This window comes from Pantherophis guttatus, chromosome 2 (assembly GCF_059756535.1).
Source record: "Pantherophis guttatus breed Tessera chromosome 2, ASM5975653v1, whole genome shotgun sequence".
NCBI classification, from domain to species: Eukaryota; Metazoa; Chordata; class Lepidosauria; order Squamata; family Colubridae; genus Pantherophis; species Pantherophis guttatus.
In genome coordinates, this window is record NC_142064.1 from 126,321,667 (window position 1) to 126,337,144 (window position 15,478).

A 15,478-nucleotide genomic window follows, 5' to 3' on the forward strand; every position below is an offset into this window, starting at 1 on the left:
TCTGCTGATTTCGTGTAAAGCTGACAGGGAAGGCAGCTGGGGGCTAAAGAAAGTATTAAAAACATTTACGGTTGTTTAAAGTGGAACAGGTCGGCTCCTGCTATCTCATGCCCACTCTATCAAGCATCTCTATGAAATACACAAGCTGATTTAAGCGGAGAGGCTGATAGTGAATGACAGAGCATCCACCCTCTCATTTAGGTAGCCTGTAGCAATTCAGCACCCTTGCAGTAAACACAGGGACTTATTTCTACAGATCTTCCCAATTCTTAACTCCTGGCTGTTGGTTCACATTCTGTTTTCTACGCAAATACAAGCTCAGTTAACTTTGTAGACTGGTAGGGATCCAGAGCAAATTAGAATGAGATCCCCTTCCATTTTCTTGGAAGCAAATGAAAGAAAGACTATCCTGCAGCTGCAGGGCTCAAAAACATATGGCCCGCTCTGTGCTTCTCACCATTGTGTGTCCTGAAATAAATAAAAGTGTTGTGAAATCACGTGTCCTATTAAGCCATAATTTATTGATCCAATAAGAACAATATGGAATTAATACAACAGACGACCAAAGTAATTTTCATCTGCTTGGACAATTTTTTGACTGTGTATCCTATCATGATGCAGTTCTGAGTTGTTAGAGGTCTGTGTAGAAAACAAATCAGGAATAAGGTTGAAAGCTGCAAAGAGTGTGCTCTGCTTATACATACCAAGCTACAATTATAATTGCATTCAACAAATCACAGTTGCAAATATTGCTTTTGTGCTTTCATCTTTAAAATTTAATCTTGTTTATTTACTGATTCTGTTTACATATTGTGCTAAGACAAAAATAAGGAAGCCTTTGCATTATGTGTAAATGGCAAGTCTCTATGGAAATTTCACAAGCAGAGGATTTTAAATGCTGGCTCCCCAAATGCTTGGTTTCCATACCTGCCAAATATATTAAAATAAAATCAACCTAACAACCTACAGGTAGTCCTCAAGTTACAACCACAATTGGAACCAGAAGCTTTATCACTAAGTGAGGCAGTCATTAAGTGAATCTTGCCTATTTTTTTTACCTTTTTGCCACAGTCGATAAACAAATCAATCAATCAATCAATCAATCAATCAATCAATCAGAATAGAGCTGAAAGGGACCTTGGAGGTCTTCTACTCCAAACCCCTTCTCAAGCAGGAGACCCTACATCTGTGATACTACAGGTGGCACGCAGAGCCATATCTGTGGGCATGCGAGCGTTGCCCTAGCTCAGTTCCAGCGCGCATGCACGTGCCGGCCAGCTGATTTTCGGCCTTCCGCGCCCACTGGAAGTTGGGAAATGGGCTGTTTCTGGCCTCCGGAGGGCCTCCGGGGGGGGGGAGGAGGCCATTTTTGCCCTCCCCAGGCTCCTAGAAAGCCTCTGGAGCTTGGGGAGGGCAAAAAACGGGCCTACTGGGCCCACCGTGCCATTGCGTACCAAAAGCAGGGGGAGCGTGGGGGGTCGTGAACGCATGCGCAAGGGGCGGGGCCTACAGAATTATGGGTGTGGCCACACGCACGCACCCCCCCGCGCTCCCCCCACTTTTGGCACTCGATGGCAAAAAGGTTAGCCATCACTGCCCTATACCATTTCAGACAAATGGCTGTCCAGTCTTTTCTTAAGTCCAGTGATGAAGCACCCTCAACTTCTGAAGGGAAACTGTTCCATTGGTTAATTGTCCTCACTGTTAGAAAGCTTCTCCTTAATTCCAGGTTGCTTTTCTCCTTGATTAGTTTCCATCCATTGTTTCTTGTCTTGCCTCCTGGTGCTTAGGAATCAAAGCACTAGAAGGCAAGACAGAGAAATCAAACCATGTGATTTAGAATAAAAAATCAGAAATCAAATCATGTGAATCAAATCACATGGTTGTTAAGTGAATTCAGCTTTCTCCATTGGCTTCACTTGTCGGAAACTGTCTAGGAAGGTCACAAATAGTGATCCAGGATGCTGCAACCATCATAAAGGTATGCCAGTTGCCAAACACCTGTATTTTGATCATGTGACTACAGGGACATTGCTATGGTTGTAAATACAAGGACTGGTTGTAAGTCACTTTTCTCAGCAATATCGTAATTTTGAATAGTCGTTAAATGAATGTTCATAAGTGGAAATCTACCTGTAACCAATCTCACACTATTCAATTGCTACAGTCTTTTCTGGAACAACAGAACTGTCCTGTATGTCCTCTAAGCCATTCCTTGGCCACAAATCATCAAAGCAACCAATCAGAGGGATACAGATGGCTTGATACAGAGCCTTTCTCCATTGCTAGTTGAATTGCTCACTATTTACTAGCATGACATTTTTCTGCTCCCATTGCTGCTCCCTTATTCTACCTCCACTGCCTCTGTTTCTGACTACCTTCCAAGATAATGAGTAACAAAGACCAACAGACTTGGAATCTTCATGCCGCCTTTGATCAGCATCAGAGGAAGACAGAAAATGCTAAATGCTACAGTATTGGCATCACCAGGGGACAATCAAGCCTGTTTTACTCACTGACAGTAGATGAGATGAAGGCAACTTCATGGGAACCTGGCAGGAAAAAATGGCGGCCACGGTTGTGCTGTGTTTAACTTCAAGTACAGAAAAGCCCATATGGCATAATTTATAGAGATTATCTGCCTCACTTCAAGTCATTATATGCATTGTGAAAAAACAGAAATGCATGGAATGTGAAAAGCTCAGATTCACTTGGAATTGACTAGGGAAACATTTCAAGCCAAGGTTTAATGAGGGGTTGGGGGGTAGTAGAGACTTATTCATTTTTATGTTAATTCAGTTAGGGACCTTCCCCATCGGCATCACTGCCGCCACCATCTTTATTTCTTCTTCAGCCTCAAGCACTCTTGTAGAGTTTCCCAAAACTCAATGATGGAGGCATAGGTGACAGTGCCACTCAGTGGCACCACTTCCTTTCAAAAGCATCAACCAAGACATGTTAGTAGAGAAATGTGTGGGTGGATTTTAACAGAGTTTTGGGACTTGGCTTTCGAGTCTCAAGGTTGACTCAGCCTTCCATCCTTCCGAGGTCGGTAAAATGAGGACCTTGTTGGGGGCAATAGGCTGACTCTGTAAAACCGCTTAGAGAGGGCTGTAAAGCACTGTGAAGCGATATGTAAGTGTTAAGTGCTATTGCTATTATGTATATGGGTGAGTGTGCTGGGGGAGACTGCAAAGCAGGGCAAATGCATAAGACACTTATATGCAGGGAGAGAGAGAAGCGAGAGAGAGAGAAAGAGAGAGGGAGGGAGAGAGGGGGGACACAGAATGGTAGGTAGGGTTAGGGTTAGGGTTATTGCTATTTACCCATCTCTTTGGAGAGAAGCAACTCCAAAAGAAACCTGGAGAAGAGGTGATGTTTCTAAATAGTTGAAAGAGAGAACTATAGCAGCAGAACTGCAGGAAAGCTGAGCAGAGTGACATAACAGGAGCACTAAGGCTTTCCAGCTGGATTGGGCTGACACCAACACTTAGCTAAGCAGATTACTCAGCAAAGCAAGATCAGTCAGTCAATCGTTTTCCCAAAATCTTCAGCCAATGCTGTAATGCCATTGTGGTAGCTAGAGGCAAAAATACGCCAGTAACTTCATCATGATAAAGCCATGTAATGGCTACCAAGTGATAATTTTTCAATTGACGCAGCTGCAGAAGTGAACCTATGTACAATAGATATGTAGAAGCAGTCAGCAAAATACACAACAAAAATCTCAGATTAGATGAGACCTCTAGAAATTCAAGTGCGGTACAATAGTCATGCATACAGAGAAAGAAAGAGTGAAAAAAGATTCCTGAGGTCATAAGTCATAGAGGATTTGGTTCGTTCTTTAACAGGAATTCTCACTTGAAACGCACATCTCTTCAATATGAACTTGGCACAGTTTAAAATGGGAAGTGATTGGGAGGGGAAGAGGGACACTATAATTCATGAACGAAGGCAAATATAAGTGTCCCAGGAAATGTTGCAAGATTCAATCTGGGTTGGTCACCGAGACGAGAGGTTTTGTCTTCCGAGTTTTTGGACTCATGCTGGAGCCCATCTGCAAGGAACTTCTCTGTTTCTCTCTCCAGAATGTCTGCTCTGGGCTATTCTCTGCATGGTATTTATATGGTGCCTGGTTGTGTATGACTTTTTAGTTGTTGACTGGGGTGTTGAAAGAATAAACAAAATGTGAGGTGGTTTGAAACCTGGGTTTGAAATAGGGTTAGTTACTGAATCAATTCCTGGCAAATAGATGGGGAAGAAATGTAGGTAGTGACAGATTTTATTTTCCTGGGCTCCAAGATCACCGCAGATGGGGACTGCAGCCAAGAAATTAAAAGACACTTACTCCTGGGGAGGAAAGCTATGGCAAATCTAGACAGCATACTAAAAAGCAGAGACATCACCCTGCCAACAAAAGTGCGTACAGTCAAGGCTATGGTTTTCCCAGTTGCAATGTATGGCTGTGAAAGTTGGACCATAAGAAAGGCTGAGCGCCAAAGAATTGAGGCCTTTGAACTATGGTGCTGGAGAAGACTCCTGCAAGTCCCTTGGACTTCAAGGCAATCAAACCAGTCAGTCCTAGAGGAGATCAACCCTGACTGCTCTTTAGAAGGCCAGATCCTGAAGATGAAACTCAAATACTTTGGCCACCTAATGAGGAGGAAGGACTCACTGGAGAAGAACCTAATGTTGGGAAAGATTGAGGGCAAAAGAAGAAGGGGACGACAGAGAACGAGATGGTTGGATGGAGTCACTGAAGCAGTCAGCGTGAGCTTAAATGGACTCCAGGGTAGAGGACAGGAAAGCCTGGAGGAACCAAGAGCCTTGGTAGTACAGTGGTCTAAAGCACCCTGTTATTAAGACCAGCTGCCTGCAATTACTGCAGGTTCGAATCTCGCCAGGCTCAAGGTTGACTCAGCCTTCCATCCTTTCTAAGGTAGGTAAATTGAGGACCCAGTTGTGGGGGTAATAAGCTGACTTTGTATAAATATACAAAAGGATGAAGGCTATTGCTTGGCGCATTGTAAGCTGCCCTGAGTCTCCGGAGAAGGGTGGCATATAAATCAAATTAAAAAAAAAACAAAAGTTGTCCATAGGGTCGCAATGGGTCGGACACGACAACAACTACTGAATCATTGCTAACATTCTTTTCATTATAACTTCCTCATGTTTTTCAATAAATATTACTTTTGGAAATTTCCAGTGAAACAATTTAAAGGGGATCCAATTGAAAGAATGAAGCCTGATGGATGGGCCAAAAGTTCCCCATCCGTAATATAAAGGCTTCTTCCATCTGGCCCTTTTTAAAAAGGAAAGGGCAATCCAAAGCCCTTTTTATGTCACCATGGAGCTTTACCTGATAATTTTTTAATTTATTTTTTTATGGGGGGGAAGCACAGAAACACACTAACCTCTTGAAAAGGCTTAGTGTTTTTCTTAGAAAGACAATCACTCATGCCTTCCCCACCAAAATAACTCCCAGAAGGAATCAGCCCCATGCTGAGATTCGACATACTACTTAACTCAAGGTGGTGAACATATCCAACATACCTTCTCCCAGGGGTGAAATGCTCCCGGTTCGGACCGGATTGCTCGATCTGGTAGCGATGGAGGTGGGTGGTTCGGAGAACCGGTAGCAAAAATCCCTGCCCTCCACATGCCCAGCTGAGCTGCATAATCATCAGAGGCTTTTTTTTTTTACTTTTAAAAGCATTTTTTCTACAACCTCTTCGGCCAAAAAAAATGCTTTTTTAAAAAAAGCCTCTAATGATCGCGCGGCTCAGCTGGGATCATCAAAGATCCCAGCTGAGTTGCCTGATCGGCAGAGGCTTTTTTTCTTTTAAATGCCTCTGACGATCCAAGCTGAGTTGCCTAATCAGCAGAGGCTTTTTTTCTTTTAAAAGCCTCAGACGATCCAAGCAGATTTGCAAAACTCAAAAAATGATTTCAACTCTTCTCGTTTCTTCGCAGAATTCGAAAATTCGGCAAAAACCTTCAGCACTACATTTTCGATATCAAAAGATAACTGCTTTAATGCATTTTTTGCGCTGTTGTGTAAAATGTGATTATTGCAATGAGCATTCGATCTTTGTCTCATTCTAAATTATGAAAAAAAAGACAAAACGTGATTCTCCTACCCTTATTCTCTTAGACCGTACAGCTTTAGATTACATACCATTTCATCATAAAGCTTTTGAATAAAAAAAAGTCCACTATTTTGTGAAAAAAAAATAGTGAACATAATGTGAAAAAAGTGGACTGTCCGCTCAAATAGTGGACACCTGGCAACCCTAGAACTCACAGTCTGTTTTCTAGCCTGTTTCTTTAAACCACTAGACCAAACTGGCTCTCCGTATTAAATGTGGCTCCTGGTTTATCAATCCTGACACAAGTAAAAATGGCTTGATTCAATTCCTGCAAATGCCTCCGGAGTGCAGAATCTGCACTCTGATCCTGATTTTTCTCCACCTGTGCTTCCCTTGTTTCTGGGTGGCTCCCCACAGCCTGTGATTTGTGCCTCCATTCAGCAGAAATGTTCAAGGATTCGAATTCCTTTCTTCCTATATTCACACTTGCTAGCTGGAAATGATGAAGTCAAGATTCCTTCTATTTATTCATAGGGACCCCGCTACTGGTAATGATTGCAATTAAGTCTAATACAGCCAGGGGGGAGGGGCGATGTAGGAAGCAGAAAACAGCACTAATTAACTGAGCTATGAATTTAAATCAGTTTCCTCATTTACATTCTTCGTGTGCACTCTGTCCGCTGCTGCTGTCCTTATCAAGGCAACAGGACTGTAGTTAATACCATATCTGACCCAGCTGGTAGGACTAGGCCCAAACACAGAATATGCATTTAATGGAGTGAACCACAAGGGAGAGGAAAGAAATCCATGACATTCAGACAGATCTTGAATTTCAGAATTCTTTTGAATCACAAAATAAAAGGTGGTATCATTGTGAATAATCTCATAACATGGGAGCCTCTGGCCAGGACACAAAGGAGTATTAGATTTGTTTGCCACCTTGAGTTATCTAAAAGGTGCTTTTTTTTTTTTCTTCGAAAGGCAATTGCTCTGTTTTTTCCTTGAGGAAGAACCCCTGCCTTCAGAACTGATAAAGCTTCTTGGATGAAAAGCGAAATGTTTTCTTCTCCTTCCTCAAGGAAAAAAAAAAATAGGCCTTTTGAAGAAAAAAGCACCTTGAGACAGCTATGATCCGGATGACTGAGAATCTCCACAGACACCTTGAGTTATTTCTAAAAATAAAAAGACGGGATAAAAATAAGTAAAAGAACATGGACAAATGGTTCAGAAGAACAATCATAGTTTTATAATATGTTCCTTTCCATCAACAAACACAACAGCATGGGATTTAGCTGAAAACGATTTACTTTATTCCATATTTTGTTCTTCTATGTGCAACATTTTCAATTATTGTGAACATTTATTGCGCAGGTCCACTCAGGGGAAAAATATTCTTCTATTTTGCAATATAGATTGTTCATAATTGTGGGTCTTTTATTGAGCTATTAATGCTAGGGGTATTTTTTTCTGCCTGGTTTTGAAATGTCATACCAATATGAACTGAAGTAGCATCCTCATATTTCCATCATTCATTTCCACTGGCCCGTGTGGGCATACGCTCCCAACACAATATCGAGAAAATATCTAACTATCCCCTGAAACTTTAGCAAAATTGCAATTAGGTTACTACCTATATCAAAGATTAATTCATAAACTGAACAGCACTGGGGTGGGGGGATTCCCATTTGGGGATTATGGTAAGAATGAAAATCAAGCCACAATGCTTAAAAATCACCATTAATATCAAAGAGCTATATTGGGGCATGCATACATGTATCTCATATATAGTATAGATCATTTATACAATGCTAGTTCCATGTATAAAGGGATGCAGTGGCTTAGCGGCTAAGACACTGAGCTTGTTGATCGAAAGGTCGGCAGTTCAGCGGTTCGAATCCCTAGTGCTGCGTAACGGGATGAGCTCCTGTTACTTGTCTCAGCTTCTGCCAACCTAGCAGTTCGAAAGCATGTAAAAAATGCAAGTAGAAAAGTATGGATCACCTTTGGTGGGAAGGTAACAGCGTTCCGTGCACCTTTGCCGTTTAGTCATGCTGGCCACATGACCACGGAGACGTCTTTGGACAGCACTGGCTCTTAGGCTTTGAAACAGAGATGAGCACCGCCCCCTAGAGTCGGGAACAACTAGCACATATGTGCGAGGGGAAGCTTTACCTTTAGTTCCATGTATCAAAATATGGGGTGAGAATTTTTATTGGGAAGGGGTGAAGGTTTGGCAGGGGAGACTTTTAGTGCTAAGAAGAACAACTGCAGAGAGCACCATGTTCCCAGGAAACACAAAGGCAAGAAAACAAAGTACAGGAGACAAGGCCAGGTAATTGTTTTGGTGACTGAGAGCACCCTTCCACTCCTCTATCCATTTTAAGCTTTATCCAGGTAATTATGTGCCTAGAGCCACACTGCATACACAGAAAGAATAGTGATTTTACATATTGTTTTAGTTTGTTTCACCTGCCATTTATTTATTTAGTTAGTCTGCTTTTATATCAGGAGAGGTGGTGGCACAGGGGTTAGAATGCAACTCTTCCCAGAGCCAGGAGTTCGATCCTGACCAGCTGAAGGTTGACTCAGTCTTACCAAACCACTTAGAGCGGGCTGTAAAGCACTGTGAGGCAGTATATAAGTCTAAGTGCTATTGCTATTTCAGGGCTTATAGCTGTGATGGCGAACCTATGGCAAGCATGCCACCTGTGGCACGCGGAACCAACCATATTGGTGGGCACACGAACATTGCCCTAGCTTAGGTATGGCGCGCATACCTGCGCCGGCCAGCTGATTTTCGGGCCTTCCAGGCCCATCGGAAGTCAGCAAATGGGACGTTTCCAGCCTCCAGAGGGCCTCTGGGTGGGTGGGGAAGGCCATTTTCACCCTCCCCAGGCTCCAAGAAAGCCTCTGGAGCCTGGGGAGGATGAAAAACAGGCCTACCAGGCCCACCGGACCATCATATGCTAAAGCGGGGGAAGCACGCAGGGGGTCAAATGCACATGCATGGGGGGTGGGACGCATTGAATTATGGATATGGGCACATGCGCGCGACCCCCCCCTCCCCCCAGTGCTTTTGGCACACGATGGCAAAAAGGCTAGCCATCACTGGCTTATAGCATAGTTTTAATTTACATTCCACTACTAAATGGCAGTAATCTATGCTATCCGTATTCATTAGTCAGAGTCAGTGAAGACTCTGGGGAATTACATAAAGCAGATTCCAAATGTACAGTACATATGGTTGAAATTCAACTTTTCAGGCATCAGATTTCTATAACTATTAATATGTTGTCTGTTAAGGGCCATAGATGTGAAGACATTTAGTAGAAGAACACTGCAACTCTTTATGTTACATAGCTTCTATTGTGTAGTACGATATTTTCAGGGTTCTCATCATTTTTTTTCACTCTCTCAGCTCAGTTTTCTCTTCTCATCTCTGTACGTCTGGTCTTTTTCTGATCCACTCTTTCTACATGCTTAGAGGATAGCATCCTAGAGGCTCTTAGGTAGAGACAGACTTAAGTAGCTGAGGCCTTTATTATTTCCAAAATAAAGCTTGTCTATTTTTGTTCCATGCAAGTACTAGCCTCCAGAATACTTTCTTACAGACATTATATTCCTAACTTTAGCATTCCTCTTGTCACATTTTCTTTTCAATGTGTAAAACTATCTGATACCCCATACAAAGAGCCTTGAGGATACAAATGGTCCATCCTTTCATCTGTGCCAATTTCCATGATCTCACTGTCACAAAGGTGTTTTTTCAAGAGGCAACTGGACTTTCTGGTTTTTCTGAAGACGTTTCGCTTCTCATCCAAGAAGCTTCTTCAGCTCTGAAAGATGAGAAGCGAAACATCTTCAAAGAAAAAACAGAAAGCTTCTTGGATGAGAAGCAAAACGTCTTCAAAGAAAAACCCAAAAGTCCAGTTGCCTCTTGAAAAAACACCTTGTGACAATCATGACCTGGATGACTGAGAATCTTCAGAGACATGTTCTCACTGAATGCAGGTAGTTCTTGAGTTACAACCACAACTGAGCCCAGAATTTATGATGCTAAGTAAGACATTTGTTAAGTGAATCACTGCAGTTGTTAAATTAATAACACCATTGTTAAGTGAATCTGGCTTCCCCATTGAAGCCACTTTCCTTGTCAGAAAATGACCCCAGGACCCCATACTTATGACTGCAATCGTCATATGTGTGAACCAGCTGTCAAGCATCATAATGTAAATCATGTGACCATGGGAATGCTACAATGGTCATAAATGTGAAAAATGTCATAAGTCACTTTTTTCAGTTCTGCTGTAACTTCGAACTGTCACTGAAAGAACTGTTATAAATTGAGGACTACCTGTACTGTGATGATGGGAACACAGTTTGGGGAAGACTGACTTAAAACCCTGAGTCTTCTCAGGGAATTCTGAAAATCCCAATTCACTTGAAAGCCTGATTCACTTACTGCTTTACAAGCTGCAAAAACTGATTGGATTTCTAGAAAAAAACGGAGGAAGTGGCAAGCTGAGTAACAAGAAACCAAGGACATACACATGGAAAAGGCAAAATGAAGATCTAAATTTGCTTCCGTGGCATCTCTAATTAAAATAGATTGAGCCGCGGGCTCTCCGGAGACACTGGTGAACTTCTGCCAAGCTCTCCAAGTAATGGAAAAGCACAGTTAGTAGCACAGCAGTTCATGCAGTCCATCTCAGTCAGGAATGAGGATTAAGGGATTAAGCAAGAGATAGAATAATGCTTTGATGTAGCTCCTTCTACAGTACAGATTTGGGGCTTAAATAGCACTGTCAATAAAGTATGAAGACAATACTCATGTATGACCATTGCTCAACAAGTGCATCTGCTCTACATACAGAAGGTCCAAGATTCAATCCCTGGCATGTCCAGTTAAAACCAATCAGATCTATTTACAGTATGTACTTTTCTATTAAACAAATGTATAAGGCTGTCCAACTTACACATGGTTCCTCTGGGTGGCTTAAGAATTAAAATGTCACAGTGGAAGAAGCCATAACACATACGCCCCTCCAATATTTAGCAAATATGGCTAAAGATCTTGGAGAGCTACTGTCAATCAGAGTAAAATGCCAGATTGAAAAAGAGTCTGCTTATGTACCACTCATAGCCTGCAGCTGTCTAGAAAGATTATAAAAGAAAAATCAAATAGAACAAATGGAGCTGGTGTAGTGGTGAAGATGCTGATCTAGAAACCAGGTGACAGTGAGTTCTAGTCCCATCTTAAGATATGAAAGCCAGCTGGATCATTTGGGGCCAGTCCGCTCTCTTAGCCCAACCTCACAGAATAGTTGTGGGGAAAAAGAGGAGGAGGAATTATGCATGTTTGCCACCTTGAGTCACCTATAAACATTAGTGGGTTTCAATTTAGTTTGCTACCAGTTTGCTCGTGTGCACATGCTCGGGCATGCGCAGGAGCATCTGGGTGGGTGAATGGAGCCTCCCACCGCCGCCGCTACCGGTTCGCCCGATCCAGGGCGAACCGGTAGCAACCCACCACTGCCTATAAAGTAATAAAGGCAGGATAAAAACCTAATAAATCTAATCTAATAGATACAGAGACAATTTGCTCAATTCTGCCTGCTATGTGTATGTGTGTGAGATAGAATATGCATCAGCACATCACCTGCCAAGATAGAATGATGCTCCAGAGATGCTAAAAAATGCAATGACACAGCCATAACATCCACTAAGTCTAAACTGAAGAAAGTCACGATGCATTTAAAAGACAGCAGACACTATTACTGAAAGAGGTGCCTCATTAACAGAGCAGCACGGAGAGAAAAAAGGGAAGAGGACAGAGACATAGAAAGGTGGGCCTTAAAAGTTAATATAGAATATGAGCCAGTAGGCTACACTCTTCCATCTCTTCCAGTCTTTGATGCAATGATTGCATCAAAGTTTTGGGACACTGAAATAACAAAGTTCCTAAATTTGGCACTTTCAGAACTGTGCTAAAAAATGCCTTTAAAGGTGTTACAAAGAATGCCAATATCTTTAGCATTAGTTCAATATATACCTTACAAAAGAGCTGGTGAGTCTTTTATTTTAGATCAAGTATGAACAGTGTTTGAGGGGTTGGGAGTTGTAATTCAGACTTTTAACCTCCCAGAAATACACAAGAAGTGCTCTCAAGAAGTCATAGAAAGAGTAGGCTACCCTATTTTCTGTTCCTGATTCAGAATCACTAGGGAAAATAAATCACAGCCCATTTCAGTGTTTGGGGGATTTTAAAATTGGGGCTTCCCAGAATGGTATCATGCCTAACCTTAAGACATCCTGTATTTTTAAAGAACTGAAATCGGCTCCCAAAAGGCATTCTGATACAGGGAAGGAGTCAAATTCTGACAGTGAGAATTTGAGGTGCTGGTGAGCCGCAGATTAACAATCTTTGCCACTGTGTTGGCAATTTCAGCTCCCAACCTGTCAAATGCTGTCCCTATCTAATCTATGCTAAGAGAATCACCAGCCCTTTTGTAAAGATATGTATTGAATTAATGCTACTGACATTCTTTGTAACATCTTTAAAGGCATTTTAAAAATAAAATTAGCATTTAAACTTTAATCAGCAGACTCCATATGGATATGAAATTTCCTTTCAGATTACTGTCTGTGTGAGCATGATGTACACATTCTAGGATGACTGATAAAAGGCACTTGCAAAGTAAATGCTCTCCTACACCTCCACAATTTTTTCTGCATACTGATAAAGCAAGGACAATGGTTCTGGTAGAGTCAGTATTGTTGTCAATATAGCATTCAGAAAGTGCAGAGAATGGACCCACCTGGCCACAGGCTTCATACAAGAAGAGAAAGAAAAGCATCGACAATTTTACCTTTATGTCCATCTCAGGGTTGACAAATTCTTGCAGATACTGAATGGGTCCCATCAGGAAAGGGCAACGATTGCTGAACACCTGTCCATATTAGAATGCAAGAGGTGAGACAACAAATAGGATCTACAGTACCTTTTGCTTACAAGCTATTTAATTGCCTTCCCTCCACCAAAAAAACAAAGCAAGGAGCAAGCCGCTGTTTGTAGCTATGTGTATCAGGGTCCCACCACTTACCTTTTGAAGTCCCTCCTGTGCCATTGACCGGAACCACAGAATTTCCCCAATAATTGTCATCCTTTTTAGAACATTATCTATGCCTGGACAGAAGAGATTGTGATTAGACACAATTTTCCAGGAGCCACAAGACCTTTAGCTTAGGTTATCCAAAGCTGTTGTGTGTGATTGTATTTGAAGTATAACGTCCATAATCCCTATCACCCATCTTATCATAGGATACACTAGTTGGGAACCATCGTCATTCCATAAGTACCTTTAGAAGGCATCCAAATGGGAGAGACTATCCAACATCAACAGAAGTTGTTGAGTTAGTTCTATGAAAACATAGATAGTCTAAACCAGGAGTCTCCAAACTTGGCAATTTTAAGCCTGGCAGACTTCAACTCCCAGAATTCTTAGATTCTCCAGGCTTAAAGCTGCCAAGGTTGGAGATCCCTGGTCTAAACAGTCTTAGAGTGAGAGTACAACACAGTTGCAATATTTAAAACCAATGTCTAGAACAACAGGAGCTTTTACAAGACTGCATCTGCTGGTAAGTTTCTAATGATGTCAGATATATTTAGAATCTGAAGCCACTTTTGTGGAACTCTGCAGAGAGGTTTGGCAATATAATATTCTATTCTGTTCCATTCCCTCCCCATTCCCCCACCTCACCCCATTCAAACCTATTAGCTAGTCTCAGGATATATCCAGATAGCTGCCCTAATATGCTGTAATGCATGACAAAACTATGCCATCATAATTTGCTCTGTCCCAACACCCAGTTTCCAGTCTGCTTTACTGAAGAGTTTGGTAAATTATGTCGATTTCATTGAGGGCCGCATCAGGGTTGTGTTTGACCTCCGGGGGCTGGGGTGGGCGTGGCCAGCTCAACGTCACTCGTGTCGGGGGCGCCTATGGTGGCCGGAGTGTGCTGGTAGAAGCACTGCAGGCCAGTCCTTCGCTGCTTCCAGGGCAGCCCCGTGGACCAGATCTAAGTACCCCGCGGGCCCGATCCGGCCCCCGGGCCTTGGGTTTGACACCCCTGCTATAGAAGAAGAAAAATCCAGTTTCAAGTCCACATTTAGCTATAAAAACTTCCCAGGTGACTTGAGAGTGGTCAATGGTCATGCTCTCTCAGCTCACATTATGCCACAGAGCTCTTGTGAGAAAAAGTGGTAGCGGAAATGTCATGCTCACTATCCTGAGCTCTTGGGGGAAAGGTGAGTTAAACCTAATGAATTTATTATCTCTAAAATATTGGGATTATCAAAACAGTGAGAAATGAGACATAGTACCATCCATTCTAAGATTTGGTCTGAAAACATACATTTAAAAGTCAGCAATAAAGCCCAGAGTCAAAACAGATTTGACTTCTGTATAGTTGTGGTTTCTCTCTGTTTTCTTTTAAAAAACAAAAAATCCTGAATTCTCTATCAGTCCCACTGATGACTACTGAATTACCTGATAGGCGGGGCATTAGCGTTGCCATCTGCTCTGGACGGCAATAGTTGGATCTGATCTGAACCAAAGTATCCATATTCTCAGTCACAAGTTTCTGGAAAGAATGAAACTTGGTGATATCGTATGACGATGCTGGAGATGGTACAAAATTTATCTTGAGCAGCCTGCTTCTCAGTTTGCTTTGAGAAGTAGCCATATGCCAATCTTCAAATCTCTCCTTAAGAAACTTAGCAGAATTTCTAGAACCAGACCTTCTGCTCAGTGCCTTTTCTTCTAATATGAAAGGCAGGCTTCATGCACCGCAGTAAGCCACTATTGACTAACTAGACCAGTCAGCTCACTTAATATACTGTACTACACTGTGAGGAATGGCAGGGGACTTACAAAAAACTCTGCTCAAACCAGATAAATTATATTATGACTTCATGAACCCAGAATAAGTAAGAAAATAGCTGATTCCAATCTGTTCCCCTCTCAAATGAGCTTTATACCTTTAGCTCCACCATCTGTGAGGTGACATGCCACATGAGGTTATCACTTAGGAACTTCAGTCCATAAGGACCAAGGAGTTCAGCCAATGCTCTCATTTCTGCAAGGAAACCAAAAGGAATTCATTTTTATTATAGTACAATAGTACAGTATGTATTCTTAAAATAGCCATGGCAGGGTCAATCTATAGACATCAGGGAAAAGGAGACATCAGATGTTGGTTCATCCTCTTCCGATTATAGAAATTGCAACAGAGATTTCAGCCTTCTCATTTAACCTATTGGTGGCCTTTAAAAAAAAAAAAAAGCAATAGCCAAGACTACATGGCACTGGCAATGATGAATACAACTC

The 15,478-nt window shown here is 42.0% G+C and overlaps 1 protein-coding gene across 1 annotated transcript in view; it reads right to left on the reverse strand.

Annotated features, from left to right (window-relative positions):
* Positions 1 to 15,478, reverse strand: part of NCKAP1L (NCK associated protein 1 like) — a 97,991-nt gene that overhangs the window by 33,617 nt on the left and 48,896 nt on the right. The window contains exons 23-26 of the mRNA XM_034419289.3: positions 15,130 to 15,227; positions 14,639 to 14,732; positions 13,193 to 13,275; positions 12,959 to 13,039 (exon numbers count right to left, since the gene is read on the reverse strand). Coding sequence (XP_034275180.2) covers positions 12,959 to 13,039; positions 13,193 to 13,275; positions 14,639 to 14,732; positions 15,130 to 15,227 — 356 coding nt within the window. The remainder of the gene's footprint in view (positions 1 to 12,958; positions 13,040 to 13,192; positions 13,276 to 14,638; positions 14,733 to 15,129; positions 15,228 to 15,478) is intronic.